Source organism: Poecilia latipinna, unplaced genomic scaffold, assembly GCF_001443285.1.
Source record: "Poecilia latipinna isolate Pla-1442-1.1 unplaced genomic scaffold, P_latipinna-1.0 Scaffold1547, whole genome shotgun sequence".
Lineage (NCBI taxonomy): Eukaryota > Metazoa > Chordata > Actinopteri > Cyprinodontiformes > Poeciliidae > Poecilia > Poecilia latipinna.
The window spans coordinates 85885-107853 of record NW_015114163.1 but is presented as its reverse complement, the minus strand read 5'-3'; the positions used below and the strand labels follow the sequence as shown (position 1 = coordinate 107853).

The 21969-nt window shown below is 40.2% G+C and overlaps 2 protein-coding genes across 7 annotated transcripts in view; both read left to right on the top strand.

Moving 5' to 3' along the window:
- Positions 1 to 8564, top strand: part of LOC106963550 (uncharacterized) — a 20974-nt gene extending 12410 nt beyond the window's left edge. Inside the window, exons 2-4 of one of the 2 annotated variants that reach the window (XM_015058524.1) lie at positions 3171 to 4101; positions 5472 to 5543; positions 6117 to 8564. In XM_015058524.1, coding sequence (XP_014914010.1) covers positions 3705 to 4101; positions 5472 to 5543; positions 6117 to 7570 — 1923 coding nt within the window. In that variant the 5' untranslated portion in view covers positions 3171 to 3704 and the 3' untranslated portion in view covers positions 7571 to 8564. Of the gene's footprint in view, positions 1 to 3170; positions 4102 to 5471 lie in introns of both variants that reach the window. The other variant, XM_015058523.1, reaches the window with a different exon arrangement.
- A 2976-nt stretch (positions 8565 to 11540) lies between these two features.
- The window catches only part of caprin2 (caprin family member 2), a 21069-nt gene continuing 10640 nt past the window's right edge, over positions 11541 to 21969 (top strand). Inside the window, exons 1-16 of one of the 5 annotated variants that reach the window (XM_015058518.1) lie at positions 11657 to 11819; positions 12261 to 12511; positions 12586 to 12648; positions 12731 to 12817; positions 14942 to 15180; positions 15752 to 15834; positions 17799 to 17912; positions 18769 to 18803; positions 18893 to 19123; positions 19250 to 19291; positions 19370 to 19498; positions 20347 to 20431; positions 21029 to 21078; positions 21222 to 21329; positions 21408 to 21506; positions 21599 to 21730. In XM_015058518.1, coding sequence (XP_014914004.1) covers positions 12272 to 12511; positions 12586 to 12648; positions 12731 to 12817; positions 14942 to 15180; positions 15752 to 15834; positions 17799 to 17912; positions 18769 to 18803; positions 18893 to 19123; positions 19250 to 19291; positions 19370 to 19498; positions 20347 to 20431; positions 21029 to 21078; positions 21222 to 21329; positions 21408 to 21506; positions 21599 to 21730 — 1737 coding nt within the window. In that variant the 5' untranslated portion in view covers positions 11657 to 11819; positions 12261 to 12271. Of the gene's footprint in view, positions 11820 to 12260; positions 12512 to 12585; positions 12649 to 12730; positions 12818 to 14941; positions 15181 to 15751; positions 15835 to 17798; positions 17913 to 18768; positions 18804 to 18892; positions 19124 to 19249; positions 19292 to 19369; positions 19499 to 20346; positions 20432 to 21028; positions 21079 to 21221; positions 21330 to 21407; positions 21507 to 21598; positions 21731 to 21969 lie in introns of all 5 variants that reach the window. The other 4 variants (XM_015058520.1, XM_015058517.1, XM_015058519.1 and 1 more) reach the window with 4 other exon arrangements.

Sequence of the window (21969 nt, the reverse complement as noted above, 5' to 3'; positions counted from 1 at the left end):
GAACTTTGAGTTTTCACAAATCAGAAAAAGGTTTCACAAATCCCAAACATGGTTTTAAATATTTTGCTATTAGAGAAGAATAATGTAGTCCAGGGTTAGAAGTGTCTAGGTGTTGTAGTTTTTAAACTAGAGCTGATTATAGATGCGGAAAGTAGTGAAAAATTAAGTGGAATCGCCCTTTAGCTATTGGAAGCTAGAATTGGAAACCAACTTCAGCTTCGTGAAATGGTTTGCGTCACAGCATTAATATAGCGATGTCTTTTTCACCAGCGTTAGATATTAGAATTTCCATCTGCAAACATTTCTTACGTTAAGGCGAGCTAGCGGATTCCTGCCTGTTTGTTGCGTTTACTCTGATGGTTCATCTGTTAGAAAGCATCTCAAACCAACATGGTGCCCCATATCACAAAATTGGCCGGGCGGAGCATAAACTAAAATAAAATGAGAACAAAATGACAGTCACAATACTCTTCCACAATTTAAACAATTATGGTAAGTGTGATATATGTTCCAAGGACTCTCATGTGAAAGTAATTTAAGACTGATTGTCCACAATGCCAAGTTGGAAACTGGCCCATTTTGTCGTTTTTGGTTAATTGAAGGTTTTATTGTAAGCACATATTACGTAAGCTCAGTCAAAAACAGAAAAATCTGGTTTTGTCTTCAAAAATTATCTTTTAATTTGCATAAATTAATATGAAATATATTTTTAACTATTAATACATTGGTAAAGAATCATCTGATTCCTTTTGGCCACTTTCTTGAAACATGTTCCCAATAAAACGGAAAACCTATTGATATTTTTGAGTCAACATGGTTACAAAAATATTACCAAAATAATTTAGAATGAGGACACATTCAGAACAAATGAGTGATAGACTCTGGGCAAAGGTTACAACAGGTATAGCTTACAGCAATGCTAGAATTGAACTTCTTTAGGTAGATTCTGTGTATGGGTTTAAATGACTCTTTTACTTTGTTAGTGAGAAGAAAGTGATTTGGGAGCAACCAGATAAAATTCCAAGACATAGTAACCCGAAAGTGATTCTAATATGGTACAACAGCAGGAATAGAATTCACCTCTTGGAAAGGCATCAGGTTCTTATTGTTATGAAAAAGAGGGATGAGATATATTTTTCCAATAGGAAAATGTATGAAAGAAAGAGTGGAAGATTGATAACCGAGTCTTGGCTTCTGTCTGAATAACATGCAAGTCTCTGCAGAAATGGCACTAAAAACTTTTGCATATTCTCCAGACGAAATGGGAATATTGCATTTAGAGAGAAATTCCTCATAGCTCAACAACATAAGACATGATATTTTTATGTGTCCTTATGTTTCTAGAATATAATGAAATTGGAGTGGTACCCTCGGTGATGATTTAATAGACAAAGTCTTAATCAGTCCTTAGGATGCAACATAAGGGTGTGGTGTGTTTGCAGGGGGGCAAAGAAGATGGAAAGTGGACAGATTAATTTCACAGCTCTTGGGTGGACCAGGGGAAGCTGTTCTTTAGCCACGTGGTTGTTGAGGTAAAACCAGTTTGTGTTCTGGGCGGGTGGGATCAGCAACAACTGGACTTTCTATGCAGTCTGCCAGTATATATTAGGTCCAGATTCGGTAACTGACTCCCCATGACCCAATGGGCAGTTTTCATCACCCAGGCCAAGCCCTTTTTGTCCTGGATTGTGCAGTTGCTGTACCACAGTCATACTGAGGCAGAGGATGCTCTTAATCATGGTTCTGTAGAAGTTCTTGAGCAACTAAGCAGGAAGTCCAACACTTTTCAATTTCCTGAGGAAGAAGAGTCTTTGTTGGGCCTTTCTTGTCAGAAAAGAGGTGTTCAGTGACCAGGTTAGGTCCGAAGTGATGTGAATGCCCAGAAATTTGATGTTGCCTGCGCACTCCACCATCTCGCTTAGAGTTCTAATAGGTGGGTGCACTGTCCTACTGGACCTCCTGTACTCCAGTAAACACCTTTGATCTTGCTGATGTTAAGCACCAGGTTGTTCACTGAACACCACAGGGACAGGTGCTGGATCTCTTATCTGTACAGCAGAGGTGCTCAAGTCCAGTCCTCAAGAGCTACCATCATGCAACTTTCAGATTCATTTCTGCTCCAACACACCTTAATCAAATGAATGGCTTGTTACCCTGGTCAGAGCTGATCTTGATCTATTGCAATAAGGATTCATCTAAAAGTTGCAGGACGGTAGCTCTCAAGGACTGGACTTGAGCATCCCTGCTGTGTACGTTGTCTCATTGTTTGTCAGACCCACCACAGTGGTATCATCTCTAAATGTTAGAACCCTGTTAGAGGAGTGGATGGCTACACAGTTATGGGTGAACAGAGTAAAAAGAACTGGACTAAGCACAAAGCCCTGTGGTGTGCCTGTATTGAGGACCAGGGTGGATGATGTTCGGTCTTCTATTCTCACCACCTGGGGCCGGTAGGTGAGAAAGTACCTGATCCAACGGCACATTGATATTGAACATCCCCAGTTGTGGCGCTTCATTATCAGCTTCTCCGGGATGACGGTGTTAAATGTTGAACTGAAGTCATCTGCAGCATCCTAACATAAGTGTCAGGATGCTGCAGATGTGTCAGGGCTGTGTGTAGTGCAACAGAGAAAGCATCCTCTATGGACCAGTTCCTCCTAAGCAAACTGGTGCCTGTTGATAAACTGTTCCTCAATGGTCTGCCTGTACCTAAGTTTTGCCAGCCGTATTCCTTTTTTCAGGTCTCTTTGGGTATTAGTGTAGGCAAACTTGCCAGATGACCTCAGATGGCATGATTGTATCGTCTCAGACCAGATATCACTACCAAGATTCCAGAGGGAATTAAATGTACTAAGGAAAATGACAAAAAAGTAATCCACAGTTACTTGTGTAAGTAACTGCAACAGAGCAGGTTGGTGAAAGATTACTTGCAACAGGATCATTAAGTTTTTGTATAGTGAAGTAGCTTACTGTTAGTCACACTGATTGTCACTGGATAAATTCTTGGAGATGGGACAACTACTTAGTTTAGCTTCAGTGAGCCACTGTTGGAGTAGATGGCAAAGACTCTTTTAAACCCAGGCAAGAAGCTAGGAATGTATAGATCTGTGCATTTAGGACTGTGTTTCTACATCTAATCTTTAATTGGCTGTTTCTTTTTATTTCCCTAGACAAGTCAAGTGCTTCCTAGAAATGTGGGTGTTCCTTCGGCCAAAAGATGATTCATGATCCTCTGTAAAATTACAAACTGCTACAACCAAGGAATGACATTTTGTCATTATGTACTGAAGATTACAGAAGCTCATCTTTCTACTTAGAATCAACTGGACTTGGCACAATCATAACAGAAAATCTCAGGAAAACAAAGACCTACCGATTTCACTAAAGATCAAAGCAAGCACTACATTCCTTGACTCAAACCATGGAGAGGCTTACTCTTTAAAATAAGGATAAGAGCCAGAATTTCCATTTGGGTGACTTTGCAATTTGGACCACTCCCAGAGAAAACAGTCCCTACATGTATGGTGGACAAGAAGGGACAAACTCAACTGAATGGGCCTTCAGTTTTTGGTGTGTTTTAGTGTCTCTAAGGAAGAACTACGTCGAGGCTCAACAAAGGATACCTTGAACAATTTAGTGACGGAGTCTCCCCATTCAGACCAATATTAATTTCACACCAATGTTTTAGTTTTATAAGAAACGTTATGGACGATTCTCAAAGCTTCTATCAGAAAATGTTCTTACATTCATCTCTTCATTGTCAACCATCCACTGTCGGTGCCTTTACAGACAATATACTGACAAATGACCAAATATGTGAATGGATTGCTTCCACGGTTTCCGAATTTAGGTACGCAAGAGAACATGGTGTGTTCACCAACAGAACCTGTGAGCAATGCGACACTCTGCTCCAACCTGAAACCAGCACGTCACCTCCCACCTTGGTAGTCAGCCACCCCCAGGCCTCCATCTCTGATAAAGACGATGAGCACAAGCAAAGTTCTAACCTAACTGTTTCTCAGCGGGGCTCCCTCACAGTTGGTCAGTCACCTGAAGAAGACGGTTTGAGGACAACTACAAAATCAAGTTCCGAGAAGAAAGGTGAGCAGCCTGGTGAACCACATGCCAATTATACATTTGACCTTTAACCTCCAGAGGTGTCTTTGGAAGAAAGATGGCATTTTTCCGGGGAATAGACTAAAGTATGGGTGCATCAATAAATCAATTCCAATTTTCTTAATTTTAGGATATCAGCCAATACTTTCATGTACAACCGATCTTATCTACCTCTGAAAAGACCTGAAAATCTGCCAGTGAGCCCCTATTGCTCTGCTGTGAGAGGTGGCAGACTGATGACCTGCCCGCAAGGCCACGTCAGCACTGCACGGTTAACAAGTTTCAGCAACTTTCCAGACAAAAGAAATCTGCATCGGCCAAAATCAGAATTGGAAGATTAGGTTTTTTGATATTGATTGCCCAAAACACTGCAATTGGTGCACTCTACTAAAAAATTATTTTTTAAGCTAATAGAAAACATTTGATCCAAAATATTATGAAGCTGTACAATTTGTCAACATTTCTTTTTTTTCTTTTCCGAAAACATTACATAAACCTGAGCAGGTAAAACGGAAAAAAATCACAATATTTTTGATGGGTGTAAAATAAACTGTGACCGCAGAGTCATTTCAACTAGCTGACTTTTGACCTGCAAAGCAGAAAATTTAGACACAACTGATCTAAATATTTGTTTATATTAAATATAGTGCTTATGCCATTCTTCCTTTATACAATGAGCAAGTTAGAATTATGTGTAATATGACATCGGCAGGGATTTTTTTCTCCACATTTGAACCTGTAGAGATCTTCACTTTTTTTTTTTTTTTTTTTGTGATGGTGTCATTTACAAGAAGGAAAAGGTGTCACCAGTGGTTGATTAGCAGTACGAGTGCACCAATTTTTCTGGCAGATAACCAAACTTTAAAAAGCCTGACCTGCCAATTCCCATTTTGGCCAGACCAATACCATTTTTTTTTTGTCTGAATTATCACTTAAAGTATCAAGAAAGTCGCCGAATTGGCAATAGTGGGGTGAGTATTGTTAACTGCAAATGTGCAGAAATGGTCTGGTAAGCTGGTCTGTCAATCAAATCTCTCTCACAGGAGAGCAAAAGACAACAGTAGTTGATTTTTAGACCTTTGGGGTAGATAAGATCAGGGATAAGATCTGCTTCACTGATCATAGTTCTCCCAAAATTAAGGAAATCAATGCCAATGAATTGGTGCACCACTACTTTCCAGATATGTTTATGGAGTAATGATGGAAGTTAACTTAGAAAATGACATAACTGCACAAATATTTATTCATTGTTCTGGAAAATGTACCGTTTTTTCAAGAGTCAACTGACAGTTATTGTATAGTGTGTAGGTAACATTTTTTTTACATTTTTTTTTTTTATCTTTGAACACCTACAGAACACTCACAGATCCTGTCAGAAATCTCCAGCACCCATGGGAAGAAGGATGAACAGAATCCTGTCGTTAACACTACCATTGACGCCTTTATCAGTGATAAACTGATAAAGGAGTCCAGTCGAACAGTGGATGGCAATTCATCAGATAAAGACTCCATGTTTCGGTTAGATGGCAGCAGGACTTTAGATGACAAAGACGGAAAAAGTGAAGTTTGTCAGCAGCAAAAGGGGAATGAAGTCAAAGAGGGGAGAGTAGTAGCTGCCTCGAGGTCAAGTACAACCAAAGAGTCCAGGAAAGCTGGTAAAACTGAAACTGATAGAGCAGGCTCAACGAGTTCACGCCAACAGAACTCAACCAATGTATTGGACAAAAGGTTCCAGCAAACCAAACCTAACCATCCAGCACAAAGCAACACAAATGGAACACCAAATTTTCCAATTCTAACTGATCCTCTGTATCATGATAATTCAGATGTGCTGAGGGTAGCGCAATATGAAGACGTAAGTGAAGATGAGAATCAGGACAGTGGGAAGATGAGCTCTACCCCACCTGTTGTGTCTGAGGCCTTCAGTAAAACATTAGAGAATGTGCAGATTTACGATTCTCCCAATACACCCACACTCGATGAAATAACAGATGTCCATTCTCCGTATTCTGTTGAAACTGCTGATGAGTCAGAACATAACTTGTGTATTGAGAGAGATCTTGGAGGGCAGACAAACCACTTCTATGAGGAATTTGAATTTGAAGAGTCTGATGAGGAGAGTGATGTTGAGTTTGAAGTGGTACCTGTAATAATGTCAGACCTTAACCCTGAACCGGTGGAAGAGGAGCCTGCTTTAGGAAAAGTGATACAACATGACGGTGATCATGAAAACCAAATACACCAGCATGGTGTAAGTACAAGACAAAGTTGTGCTCCAAAGCCGGTACCAGCATCTGCATTTTCCAAGATGGCCATCTTTGACACGCCAGACGATCAAGAACAGGCCATTAGATGTGGTCAGGTTTCCTTTGTCGCACTCCCCTGTGGCAGCCCTGAGTCAACATCAGGACAAGGTGAGGACAGTTGTCCCACTGAGGACAGTTGTTCTTATTCATCTGGTCCTGAGTGCAACTATATGACTGTGTCCAAGGAGCTATACAAGAGCATATCATCTGCCCAAAGAAAGACTGACCACTGCGTCCCCGAAAACAGGGAGGATGTGCAAGTGCCTCCAGATGATGGTATAATTGACAACATGGCTTTGGATGCGGAAGATGACCACTGCGAGTCAGAGATGAAGAAACAGTCTCAACCTTCAGAGAACTCTAAACAAAATTATGAAAGTGTTGTGATTATTTTGTCTGACTCAGATGAAGAAGGTAGGGAAAATCACAATATGGCAAAGATGGCTTCGACTGCAACTTCAGTAGACTGTGGCAGAGGTTCTTCGAACACAGCAACTCCTGAAGTAGCAAGATTGGACAAGAACCAAAAGAGCAGTAGGTCAAGAGTGAGTTGCCAACAGTCTGACAGTGAAGATCCGACAAGAGAGGTTATCTCAGTGGAAGCAGAGGACAGTGACGACTTCTCAAATACATGTGTAAATGTTTTGGTTCCTGAAAGGAAAAAACAGAGAACAGCCTTTAGCCATCCCAGACTTTTATCAGAGGCAGAAGTCACTAAAAACGTATACATAATTGATCGCATGATTTTTAAAGAATCTAAAACTGGTGAGCCGGCTACACTTGTCAGGGTACCCAGAGACCCCAGGCAAGGACCACGTGAATCCATGTCAATGGCAAAGTCTTCATTTACAGAGGGGGATGGGATTAGAGAGCAACCTGACAAACCTGCCTCCATCCCCACTAGAACTCATGTAGAAGCCCACAGGAACTCCCATAGACGCATCATGCATGCTTCACCGTCTCCCTCCTCTGCGATGGATCATTGCTTCACTCCTGCAATGTTTCCGTCATCTTCAGCTCCTGTTCAGTCAATGCAAGTCGTCAGCCATGCAAGGAGAAAAGTGTTTAGAACCTGGAAAGATCAGCATGTCCCTCTGCGCAGGGAGAAAAAACACAAGAGGGCAAATGCCATCAGACATCCTCGCTAGATGGTTTGTCAGCAGCTCAGATGCCAATGGTTTTTCCCAGGCTATGATGATCACTGAGAATTCCATTTGTTCATTTACATTTTATTCATAATTCTATTAAACAGTAAAATATGTATAAAGTATCACATTCTAGATGTTATAAATATATCTTACTGTCTTACTTCCAGTATTGCACCTCATTGTTTTTTTGGGACAAATGTAAATTTGAAATGCCACATCTGAGTGTTTTATCAACCTCATGTTGTACTGAACATTTGACTTAAATCCTGACTGCTCACCTACACCTAGTTTTGTTCTTTTTCTCAAGTGTAGCGCTGACTTCAAAATTAAACTTTATATGCCTTCGGAGCTGTATCACTGCTGTTTGTATTTCACCACAGGGTAAGCTGGCATGAAGGTTTTATTTCTATATGATACATTACGAAGTAAGGTTTATTTCATGTTTTTTTTCCACAGTTAAATACAGCAAAGCAAAGTAACTGAAACCTGGAGGAGAGTAAAGTTTTTTGCTGAGAAATGAAGTCCGACTAAGCAGTCTGTTTGTGTACTGGGCAATCAATATCTGCACTTGCTGCTTTTGTTTTTGATACGTTAGGACTGGTATGGAGAAAATCAACCTGTGATTGGGTCGTTTCCAAGTTATCCTCTTCCTCTGCAATGCAGTCATATATCAGGGTCTGTATTTTCAACTTTTCTCAGTCCTCTCAGAGCTCCTGTCTTCGCTAAATGGTTCTGTCAAGGAGTCTTAGCTTGGAATGACAGCATTTATTAACTTTGAGAGGTGTGGTTGACCCTGTTCCAATGTATGGGTGGACCTCATTGCTAAGTGTGATGCTCTTCAAGAGACTGGTTGATCTACTTGATTAATGGGGCATTACTACCACCAACTGGTAAGAAATGTGGACCAAATGTAAGCCCCTACCTCCTTGTAGGGGTAGGGGCTACAAAAAAAAAAAAAAAGAAATCACACTATTAAAATTACACTCTTAAAAATTGAACATGGTGTGGTAGTTTTTGTGTTGAGTCTAATATACATTAATATGGTCTAGTTTTGTGTTTGGTATCCTCATTAGCTGCAGTAGAACTACAGCTATGCCAACTGGGGTCCGGTCTGTTGGGGTGAAAAAAATGGCATACTTAAATATATTTTAAATATACCGTATTTTTCTATAGTACATTTTTAGTAAGTTTAATAACTTACTAAAGTGGATATACTTAAGATTATACTAAAAATGTAAAGTACATTTCTAAAAGTATATTTTTTCTAAAATATACTTTAAATTCTAATAGAATATAAAACTAACATTATACTTCGGATAATCATTTTAAAAATGCACTTTGCATGTATTTGTATAAATGTTTATATACAAGTGTACATTTTAAAAATATATTACAAAAATATACAAACAATACTTTAGTGAAGTTGTACTTTTGGTAATATTTACAAATGGGTTCTATGTATATTTTAGTAAACCTCAATAAATCTTAAATACATTTCAATAATATTTGTACGTACTTTGTAAATGGTGTGAAATTAGACTATATTTCAGTGAAAAATTTTCAGTGTTTCCATACATGCTACTTTATGCTAATAAAGTATGCCTTACCAAGTGCCTTAATATTTTATATTTTGTTAAAAAGGCAAAAAAGAAAAAAAAAAGAACAATCCTTATAGTGGAACTTACTGAGGCGTTTAACAAAGTAATAAATGTTTTGTTCATGCCTCAAAACATCAAACATTGACAGTTTAGTGACAAAGGTTCTACAGCAAGAATAATACTTGTTCTTAACACTAATTGTAGAAGGTATTTTTAGTTTTACATCTCTCCGAATATGATCTGTTGTTTTCAGTCAGAAGCTATCTGTACCCACTGATTGGAACTAAATCTTGTGACATTGCAGAAGCTCATCAAAACAATGCATATTCACAGCTAAAGGCAGTCCACAAAATAGTACAATGTGTGACCTTTTAATTTTGGTTGCGACTTTTTTTGGCCAGGCAGTGTAATAATAAACTGTCCTTTGCACATTAGGATCTGAACAGCCCTGAAGTGCAGGAAGGCTTGCTGCAGATGCAGAAGATGGGATGGCAAAACTGAGCAAGAGGTTTAGTACCCCACTGAATGTTACCATGTTCAGGGCGTAACTGGACCTTTTGCGGTATTGTACCGCGTTACATCTGTCTGTGTTTCCCCATCAATATACTGTATCTACTGGGAGCATGTTGATGGGGGAGGAGAGAATGCGTGCTCACACTCAACCTGGAACTAGTGTGCTCTTCTTGCACAAGGAAGGACTAAACTCAGGAACAAGAAAACGGGACACAGAATGGAATGTTTTTATTTTTTAATTGTTATGTTGTGTTTTAATGTACAGCACTTTGTATCAGCTGTGGTTGTTTTAAAGTGCTTTATAAATAAAGTTGGTATGGTATGGTATGGTATGGTATGGTAACAACAACTTAAGTGGCAGATCAGTTGAAACACATGAGGATGATGAGACATTGCAGGTAATATCACAAAGTTATACTGGTGTCCATGAATACAATAAAAATATGAGGCAACCAAAGTGAGAAACTGAACAAGACATAATAAACCAAGAAAGGCAAACACTAGAGGACTAGGCTAAAAAAAAAAAAAACTAAGTAGAAATGTACAGTGAGCAAAATGCAAGAATAAACTATGAAAGTTAATGCATAGACAAGCTACATGGCAAGGCCTTTTGCACAATTATTTATAGAAGGGACTGAACAAATTATGGTAAGACCATAACTGAATCCAAAACAGCAGATTATAATAATTAAAAAAAGATAAAGGAAATAAAAATTCAAGAATGGCAACACTATGAAAATAGACCTCAAGGAAAGAATTAAGACGGCCATAACTATGAAGCATGACATATCCAGCAGAGGGGTGTAAAGGAGTCAAAAAACGTGAAAAACTAAGACAGGCACTACGTCAACATATTTTAATCAGGTAAAAGCAAGAAGTATCCATCCAAGAATGTACTCAAGTAAGAGTAAAAAAAAAAGTTAAAAATATTTGGTGGAAAGGTTACTCAAGTATTCAAGTAACTATTTATTTGGCAGCAACAGCTAAATAAATGAGTAAAGCAAGTTCTGATAAGTCAGCTCAGTGTCCAGGCAATCAACAGCTATGCTTTGCCGGTAATCAGCAACTCTAATGGGGTTAAAAGTTCACCAAGGGAAGCAATTCAGACCACTAAGGTTAAAACATGAAAGCTTTTCACCACACATGGTGAATTCCACTCCAAATCCACTATCCACAGGCTATACACAAAACGCACAGAAGGAGCAGTGGTCTGGCGAGCATCAGTGCGATCATCAAAGATTAATTATTGCAATATTTCAAAAGATTTCACTCCTAGGAATAGCTAGGATACTGCAAAAATCCCTCAAGCTCCCAGGACTCTGGTAGAGGACCTGAGCTTGAAATGAAGATCCACCTTCTGCCAAGGAGAGAGACGGCTGGGTCAAAGAGTAGCTTTTATATAAATATATATTCACTACAAGAGCCTTGAGCACATATTTAATGTTAGCAGCAATTTTTACTTTTACTATCTGTATTCTAATTCACTCAAGGGCACCCACACATTGACTTTCTTTAGATCTGTATCTGTAAAAGATTTTGAAAATAATTGATGATTGTCTTTAATTTCACAGTTATGGGATAACGTAGTCTATCAGAAAAAAAAAACATTTTATGATTGTAATATGACAAAGTGTTCAAAGCATATATTATTGTCTCTTGTAAGACAATGTAAAATACTTCCTTGTGGGAGATGAACTATTTTTGTTGCTCAGTGTAAACCTGGAGATATATGGTCACTTCCTCTTTTAAATTTCCATCTTTGATCCTCTTTTTGTGCTCTTTATTCGCATTTATTTGCATTGCATTACAATTCTCACTCGATTGTAGTGAGAATTTGTGCATTTAATTGGAATTGGAATAATGTGCTTTCTATCTCACTTTTCAGATTATGAGTTTTGCTCCCCAAAAGCAGGGCTTTTAATGTGCTTTCCATTATGAACGTGTTACCTTTAAGGGGACAATCAACTTGAAGTTTCCAGAGAGTCAGGTGCCTGAACCGGATGTGTTCCGGGTGGATGCTGCCGCCTTTGGCAGAGTATATAAAGGTATGGGCCGACACGGTATGACCTCCGTGTTCCCAAACATCCCTGTGGGAGTGTAGTTGAAGCGGCGTCTCTGACGGAGCGGACAGGCGCGAGGTGCGGTTGTTTGTTTTATGTTCTTAATTAGCCTAGCTTCCTCCGGAAACTGTGACGTGCTATGATCAAAGCATGTGGAGAAAGTTTACCTCGCGCTTGATGTGTGGAATATCTAAAGAAGTTCACATGAAAGCTGACAGCAGCCAAGCATAGTTGGTCCCAAATGGAGTTTTAATTGCTTCACCGATTACCTAATTTCCTCTTTCTGACGGCATGAATCTGAGCCAGCCGCCAGGAGAGTCAGCTGGATAGAAAGACAGTTTTTACCGCATTTCTGTGTCTTTTGTTAGGTTCTGAGCTCCTATTCTCTGCGGTTCTGTAGTGTCTGTAAATGCACCGTCACTGCTCTGGCAGCCGCCCAGACTGCGCTCAGCCTGCCCGGGTTGAGACCAGTAGCTCCTCATTCCTCCTTCTGTTACCCTGTTCCTCCTCCTCTTCCAGGAGTTCTCATCATGGTGCAGCTGTCTCCATCCCATACCCTGGCTGTGACCCAGGACTCTGCTGATGGGGAGGACAGGCAGGGGGAGCAGCTGGATACTATCAGTAGCCCGAAGGTGGAGAACCTGCCAGAGGGGCTGACCAGCCCTCTGGTCAGTCTGGAGATGTCCACAGCCTACCATGGCTATGAAACATACATAGAAGATGGCCTCATCTGCCTGAAGCACAAAGTCCGTAACTTGGAGAAAAAGAAGGTAAAGTGTCTTTGCTGTGTAGTAGGTGAAAGGGGTCTCCTGCACTGTTCATCATGCATCTTATTTATCCTCAGCTGAAGCTGAAGGACTACCAGAAGAGGCTGAGCCTGGGAGAGGTGCTCAACAAAGATCAGATGGTGAGACCAAGTTGCTAAGCAAATAGGAAATTGAAAAAATTGCAAGTTCTTATTTCCATGTATTCAGATGAGTGTACTGTAGGTTGCTGTAGAGAAGTATGACGAGGTGCTCCATAACCTGGAGTTTGCACGGGAGCTGCACAAAACCTTGGATGGTCTTACCCAGAATGTAAGTGTTTTTATGTTTGCTCAGTTCCAGGGTGTTAGGGAGCTACTTTTGTATCTCATGAACTTGATAAATTAACACTTTGACATTCCACCATGAATTTCAATATATTGATATGCATGTAATTTGTATGAAAAATATTTTTTGACACCTTTGTTGCTATTGCCACTGTTATGGCAGTATGGTCTGAAACATAAATTGTGAGAAAATGTATGTGTTTAGGATACACTGCTGCTCTTACTCCTCCCAGGGTTAACTAGAAACAACCAATCAGAGCCAGGAGGCGAGACAAAGCCCTGTCGATCAGTCTTTTCCCCATCAGCAGATCTTATTGTGACTGCTCAGGCTAGTTAGCATAGCCACCAATGATGGTGGACATGTGGTTTTTCTGGAAAAGTAAGTTGTTTCACAAGGGTGATTGACAGCGCTAAGACCCTCCTCCTGACTCTGATTGGTTGTTTCTGGTTGGAGTGTTGCGTTTCTTCAGATGGCAATAGTGACTCAGGGAGAAGGTGGAGGAGAGCAATCTTTTCAGATAGATAATCTGTCTCATAACAAACTGTCCTGACATGGTGACAGTTTTAACAAAACATTTTTATAAAAATTACATACTGCAGCTTTGAAGTGAAACTTACCCCCAAATCAACTTTTTTGGCTGATAAACTAAATAGCTTGTGTAAGGTTTTATTTTTGTTTCTGTGCATTTTTTTTTTTTTACATTTTTGTGCAATCATTTCAATTTGACATTATTTAGCTTAAAACTGTTTTACTACTGGGCTCATGGGTCAAACTGTTTTTGGGCAGTTGAATATTCCTCTTGTTGCAGCAGTACAGTACAATCCCCTCCCAATCCCTCTCTCTCTCTGCCGCCTGCCTTGTGGTGAGTCAAGAGCTGTAGCGAGTGTCGCTATGGCGAATAGCGACATGACATAGCTTTACTCAGCTTTACAAGTATTTGCAATGTGGACACAGAGTGGAATGGGTCTGCTCTGCTCTGACTGTTGATGAAGGTTTGGTGTTGAACTGCTGACTGTCAGACTGAGGCAGGAGGAGAAGCTAATGGAGGCTAATAATGGCCGCTCTCGCTGCTAGCTCAGGACAGACAGGCTGAAGCTGAGCTGCAGAGCGTTGTCACCAACAATACAGTTTCTAGATTTATCACTAGCTGCTGTTTTAAAAAAAAGTCACTAGGATTCTGAAAAATTGATAAATATAGCAACAAAGTAGAAAAGGTGACTCAGTGCTTCTTTTGTCCTGATCAAAGGCCTACTTACCCCTCTCTCATCCCCACATTCAGCCTTGGCTCCGTCCACTTTGCTGAATTAAAAAATATATCAGATTTGTCAGGTTATGCTTTCAAAGGAGGGTTAGATCCATCCATCCATCCATCCATCCATCCATCCATCCATCCATTTTCTTACGCTATTATCCCATTGGGGTCGGGAGGAGTGCTGCTGCCTATCTCCACCTGTCAGCGGGCATGAGGTGGGTTAGTTGCACTTTAAGTTAATTGCTTACATGTTTGCAAAGGAAATCCTATCCTGTTTTGGCGCCCAGGGCAAACAACCCTGCTGGTTCCAAAGCTCCACCTCAGAGCGTCAGTCACCCTGCGGGGGCTGCACTTAACAAACACCTGGTGGAACTGCATGTCTGCTGAGCTTATCATATGAACTACAACACTGTTGCAACAGAATTGTCATAACAACTACAACTTTGTTATGATGTACTGCATGGGGAGTCTCTCCATGATGTTATTAAAGAAACAGAAGCCAAAATCAAAACATTGGATACAGTTGTGAAATCAAGTTTCTTTTAAGATGTTTCTGATATATACATCATTTTTATAACTGAAGGTAACATAGCTACTTGATGGTACCATTTTATAGCACAATGTGCCTGAATGCATAATATGTCCCCCACCCCCACTAAAAGAAAACCTAACCATTATTGAGTTTTGGGGAAAAATGAGATGAATATGAATAGTATTGACATTAAGAATTCTTCTGTAGAGTTTAATTTCTTTGGTATCGACCATGCACATCAACATTTCTGTAAATGCGCCAGAATTAGCCCAAAAGCCATTTTCTTTTGTTGTTCCTGGACAATGAGTGAACATCTTGCCTGCAGTTGCTGAAGGCCCAGAGGAAGGTGGTTAAAAAGGAACAAATTGCAAAGATGGAGACTGAGAGGAGGCATCTGGCCCTGGTGCTTCAGTTTCAACACCTTCTTGGTGGCCTACAGCAGGAGCACATAAGGAAAGACGTCATGGCAGGATGCAATCATGCACCCTACATCCCAGCTCACCAGCTGCACAGCCTGGACCAGCTTGCTGCTATGGTGGGGGTCAAAAGGGATGGCAGAATGAGGTGAGGTGCCACTCTTAGACATGGCTTTTCATTTTCTATACTCACTATTTTGAACAACCACAGCCATACTACAAAAATGATCAAAGAATGTCCTTAATTTAGTGTAGTTGCAGGTACTTTTCAACTGTATAGGTTGAAAAGTTTGTCGGCCTGTGGTTGACCCCTCAAGAAGGCAAAACAACACAGAACATTATTGTTGTTGACCAAAATAACTCTTGTTTCAGCCTGACAGCCAAGATTCTGGAAGTAATTATTCCAGTTTTATTCTAGATGATTGGGAGCTGTGTATGTGACACAGCACGGAGTATTGACTTCTTAATACAGCTCCTTGTATTTGTCACAAAATAGATTTTAGTAGTTGTGAATGTGGGCCTCCCCCCCCACTCCCCCCCCCAAATCTTCAAGCTGCTTAGTTCTTGCAGCTGAAAGGAAAACATTTTCTGTAATTCATGTTTCAAACAATTTCAAATATAGAGTAGCTTCCCCCATAGGCTAGTTTTGCAGAAAAGTGTAAACTATCTGAAATGCCACCTGTTGACATCTTATAGCTCCTCTTTGCTTTGTGCTGCAGCTTGGCGGAGCAGATGGACCAAGCTGCCCTAGTCTACATAGACCTTCTGGATGGAAAAGACAAACCTGTGGCTGGATCCACATGTGAGTTGTACTACGACAGATAATTATGTCTGGGGAAAAGGCTTTTGAGATTTGTGTTAAGGTACACTTGTTTTGCTTTCGTAGAATAACCAGACTTTAAATGGCGTTCTTGATGTTTCAACTCATAATCCCATGTTGAAGATAATTTTTATAATTCAGAAGGAGGGGCTGTGGAAGGATGATGACTTCATGTCTACAAAATTTTATGGGTCAGGACATGACGGAATCAGCTTTCTATGATGTAGACCAGAGTTATGTTCACCTGTGGTGCAGCTGGAACTGGTGGAGAAGGTTGCTCTGCACAAACATCCCTGTCATCGTTGCAAGTACTTTTCTTGGTAGGAGAGTCGATACCTGATCCAGCTATAGCCCACAGCAGAATTCGGGGAGAAGCTTCTTAGCTGGATTTATGAGAGGAGAGTCATCTGGGATTAATGACCTTTGACCAATTGTCCCATCTCACTTCATTCCATAAACTAACTTATTAGCAACCGGAGCTTAAATTGGCTCCCACTGACCACGCTCGTTAACAGTCGCTCTCCTCTTTTTCACAACAGGCTCTTGGAATTCGCCCAGGTTTAATTTACCTTCTATAATTTAGCATTAAAACAATATTAATACAAGTATTTTGCATTGGGTCTTATTCAATTACTCAAAATGTTTAGACTTCATTCTTTAAAAGTTTCCAGCCTGCAGAAAGTTTTAATTTCCCCCTTTTTCAGGAAGCCTGCTGTTCCTGTTTCATGACACTGTCTCTGTCTGACTTTGATTTCTCATGAATAAATACAAAAAAGAAATAGAATTAAAGCAAAGCTTGCATGACACAAAACATTAAAGCACAATCTCATTGATCTTATTGAAGTTTGATTTTACTGTTGGGTTAGGGTTAGGGATGATCTTGGGTTATCTTGACCCTGAATGCACGCAATCAGATACACAGTCCGCCTGCATCTGTCTGATTGTAAGGTGCAGTCACTCTTGTCTTGAATGATAAGAAATTGCATCATGACTTTAGACCCACCATGTAATCCTGTGTAGATGCATCTAATAAATGTCTGGAGAGGAATGAGCTGACTGGTGTCTCCTTAATCAGAAAAGAAAGAAGAAAAACTTCTGAGAGAACATGATCTACTGCATGAAGTTTGCATTTTCCTAAGAGGCAGTGAGGGATGTAAATGACTTTGAGCATTACATCATATTATGATGTTAATCCAGGGTATCTCTCTTTATATTATAAGCCTGGTTGTCCACTAGGCTTTGCCCGCAAATCCCCAAACCAGGCTTAGGTTTTTTTTTGTTGTTGTTGTTTTTTCCATCCATTGTTTTTTGCACATCAGGAACAGTAATGGGAAAGACTAAGATCAGTTTGTAACTGATGCATTGAACTAGGCATGAGGGCATGCTCACCAACTGTGCTTACACCTGCCCATTGGCTTCACATGATATTATTTAAAAATTATGATGCCTACTCGTGCACCTCTGAATTTGTACCTTAACTTTTCTTTACTTAAAAACACTGTGGGCTGCTGGTGAACTGCACTGACCACCAGACTTGGCAGGATTTCTGGTGGACAGCTCAGGAATAGAACTGTAATATTAATAAAAAACATACCTGGAGTAGTGTTTTGGTTGTTGTCCACTGGTGTGGACTGGTGATGTGTCCAGAGTCTATGCTGCATCAGCTGGGGATGTGCACTAGTCCACACACTACTACCCTACAAGGATTAGGCAGGTTCACTGATGGATAAATCATGTTTTTGCTGTAAGTGGCATTTCAAATGTAGTTTTCAAACATTGTTGCCCTGTGGAGAGCGACAGGTGGCACTCTCAACCAAAGTTACCATGCTGTGATATTTATAGAATTAAATCATTGGCTCACTATGCTAGAAGCTTTTTAATGTTTTAAAATCATAACTTTTTGAAAATTTTGGTATGCCTTTGGTAACCTGTATGTGTTACTTCAGATAAGCTGCTGAAAGATGAGCTCATCAGACTGTTGAAGTACAATTTCTTCAGTTGTCTCCCACCTCCACCCACCAAGGCTCCAGAGTTGTCTCCGACTTCAGCCAACCCGAGTGGTAAGATCATGGTTGCATAAATGTTGAACCAGGAAGTGGACTTCAACATTTTTAGAAACTCGGGGCCCATATTTGCCTCTAACCAGGTATGTTCAGATTTCATAAAGCTATTGGAGCTGGATTTTTTTTTTTTGGTTTGCCTTGTTGTCAAACTTTGTCTGCTTTTTATGCAGATTTCTACAACAAAAAGTGCTTTATAGGATTAAAAAATGGTTTACTTTTAAATGCATAGGATCTGGAAGACCATTCCAGAAAATATAGTAGACCAAGGAGACTGAAAAACTAACAGGTCAACAAAATTTTGAATTATACAAAAGGTGAGGGAACAAAGAGGTGTGTGTGTGTGTGTGTGTGTTATATATATATATATATATATATATATATATATATATAAAGAGAACCCAGTATACTTTAGGTGCCCAAAGTGGGTCCTGGAGGGCTGGCATCCTGCATGTTCTAGTTCTCCCACCTCCACCTGGTGGTAGAAACAACCTTCTCAGCAGGTCAATGTTCTTCTCAGGACTTCTACTGAGCCATCATTTGATCCAGGTGTGTTAAACCAGGAAGAGAACTAGAACTTGCAGGATGCCGGCCCTCCAGGACCCACTTTGGGTGTAGATACTTCACTTTCACATGTCTGTGTTTTTTTTCTGCTTCTTGGCATACTTGCAGTTGAGGTATGAAGTAGCTGTAATTAAGCCTGATCATTGCCTTCCTGTTCAGTTCCACTCAAAGACCTTTGACCTCTTCATGAAACAAGATGTCCAGTTATCTTGTATTTTTGCTTCTGACATTTATGCATACAAAAATGGAAAATTGCAATCATGATTTTTTTTCTTTTGTGCCCTGCTGTCAGCCTTAAAGTCGATGCCTAAAGAAAATTCAAAGGAGGTAAAAACATTCATTCTCTTTTCACCTGTGTAGTTTTCTGTGACTGCAGTTATACTCAAAAACCTGCTTACCTATTGGGTTTACCTCAGCTTTTCAACAAGCTCTACCTGACTGATTTGGAGATTTTGAACAGTCAGAACTGGAAGGAGGATTTTCAGGCTGTGAGGGAGCAGGAGCCTCCAGATAGCTGGGATTCAGAATTCGCAGATGGACCTCTGTCACCCCAAATTGCAGTTAACAAACCATGGAAAGGGGCCGCCACTTTCATACCTAAGGTTGTCCAAGTCCCCTCTAAAAAACGCTCTACTGAAAGCAAACAGGTGAGCTTGAACATGTCCAGAATAGATTCAACTTACAAAATAAATGACTCTGTCAATTTCTATATCTAAAGTTCACCTAAAATGTTGTTTGCTAATGATTATGCGACTTTATAAAATTATCTCCAGAGAAAAGAGAAGAAAACCAAAGGAGAGCAAAATGCCAAGTTGGTGAGTGTAACATCTAGCTGACTGAAGAACTGTTTCTCCATGCTTCTCTGCTGTGAGACTATTTCTGGTTCCCTATAGCCCAACCAAATGAATTTACTGGTGGAAGTTTTCAGCTCCCCCTCTGCCTTACCCAAAGACCCCGTACTGCGGAAGCAGCACCTTGAGGACCTCATGACTAAGATCCATGGCTCCTTCACTTTCATGCAGGTGGTCTTTAACTGTGTGTAAATCTAATGAGTTGGGATAATTAATTTTCCTGTTTCCTAATGAAGGTGAGCAGATGTTCATCTTGACAGAACAAGATGAAAACCTCCAACTGAACAGTTTCCTGAACAGTTCAGGAAACTGCAGCTGCAGAAACTGGAACTTGTTTATAGCTCTAATGAATGTATCATGCACACAGTGTACTGGTCTCTGAACATGTAAACATAAAGAACATCAGTACTCTAGTTTGAGAATAATACTAGTAATTGTTTTACTGGTAATATGTGAAATGACCAAAATTACCCAGAGGAGAGGGAAGATTTTGTTGGAACCTGAGTATATCAAGCTGATCACTATAGCATTGAGTTGGGCCACATTAAGTCAGCCTGCTGGAGTTTAAAACTACATATTGGCATCACCAAGTTGAGTGATAAATGAACTGAAGTGAATGCCTCTTCATCATAGCACCTGTTAAAGAGATGCATATACCAGAACATCCTAAAAAACATCTGAAAAATATTTAGATGTTTGGTCATTAATTTCATAAAGGTGAATCTTTCTGTTTTTATATAGATTCTTACACTTGGCTGAAAATGAGCATCCAAAATGCAGTGTCTCAGAAAATGTAAATTTTATATACCGATTATAAAAAGGATAATTTAAACACTAATATCAGGCTTCTGAAAATAATGTTCATGTTTATCAATGCGCCATGGCAAAGTGACCGTCAGCCTGCGGTCCTGCTGAGGTGTGATAGAAGTCCAGATTGCTTTAACTCCCTTCAGATCATCTGACCTGTTGGGCCTGGTGTCTCATCATTCACTGGTAAATAAACCAGCTGTTGTTTACAGGACTCCCTCCTAGATGGTGAGACCTCTGTGACCAACGGTACTCCCAATCTAAATAGGCGCTCATCTGGAGCACTCTCTCCTCTAGGTAACAGAAACACAGCCAGTCAGTTTTGTGGTTGTTTTTGTCATTTTTCACTCTGATTTAATCACATTTATGGGTGGTTAATGATTAAAAATGCCATAGTAGCAATGTGCTGTGCTTAGGTTTTGTTGTGGTCAGAAGCTTGCATACATTCTTTGTGGGCATAAATGGTATATTTCGACTTATGATGATGTAGGGGAACTGTTTGGGTGGATGTCAGACCCTCGTATCATCCTCATGGAGTCTTTGTCTGGTAGTTTAAGAAGAAACATGGTAGTATTCTGGTAGTTCTTCTCTTGGAGTCAACAGTCCAGCTGCCAGGTTATTATCCTCCCACAGTCCTTGTGATCTTAAGTTTTGTCTGTAAAACCACCTGCTGCTACAGTTTACTCAACTGTTTTCAATATCTGGTGTATCACAATTAGGATAGATCGGTCTTATTTGACACTGCATTTTATTTTTCTTAGACGGGCAATTCAAAGTGAGCGGACCAGAATCTATTAAGATGAGGAACCATAGTGTTGATCGCTAGGGCTGAAATTGATGACATCTTTTTATCATTTGAACCTATTCTGTTCTTTAATTTTTTCCAACAACCAGCCCAGGGATGCTTGAGAAGCCCTTCTGATATCCTGGCCAAAACAATGCATGTAAGATTGTATTTTCTTATTTGTATTATTAATGTGTTGGTCACTCTAATATGTATAACAGGGCACTCTAGTGTGTGCCCTGTTCTTCTGTAATTATCCATATGTTATAGAATAATTTTAATTTCTTGGTTTTCCACATTCAGTCTACCCCACTACCTCCCAGGCTGAAGGAGCACAAAGCCAGTGTGACAATTGGGGATCCAAATGTGGAGACTAGAGCCCTGGAGCCTTCCTCAAACAACCACTCCCAAGTAAGTTCCAATGCTTTTACACCAAACTGGCTCAGAATTTTCTTCTTTTACTCTGGTTACATCGTCGTCTTGTTGTAGGAGTCACTAAAGCTGGCTGACAGAAAGGGGTATTCCTCACCACCACTTTTCCATGTGGAGGCTACCATTGCAGACCAGGAAGAGAAGAACTGTCCATGTGTAAAGTAGACTTCTTAGGTCAAGTTGACAGCAAATGACTCTAAAGCATTATTTATTAATAAATGAACACCAACAAATTGAATCTTTCTCAGACTCCAGGAACCGAGTCAGGAAAGCAGTCTCCCTGTAACGGGCTGAGATCCAACACCTCCACTCCACCTCAAGCAGACTCTTTCTCTACACCTCCCATGAGGCGAGCTCTCACTACGTCTCAGTTTCACTCTGTAAGTTTTTCACAACTTAATCCACTAACCTCTGTCGTATATCTCTAAGACTTTTGAACCTACATACCCTGATTCTGCTGTAACACTAAAATGTCCCCACTCTGGGACAATAAAGGATATTTCTATTCCATTTCATCAGTTGCTGCTGAGTCTGATTCACTGACTGATTCACTGTCCTGCACTCTGGAGGTCACTTTTTCATCACTCTGAGACTTTTGAGTTATTTGCACACACACACA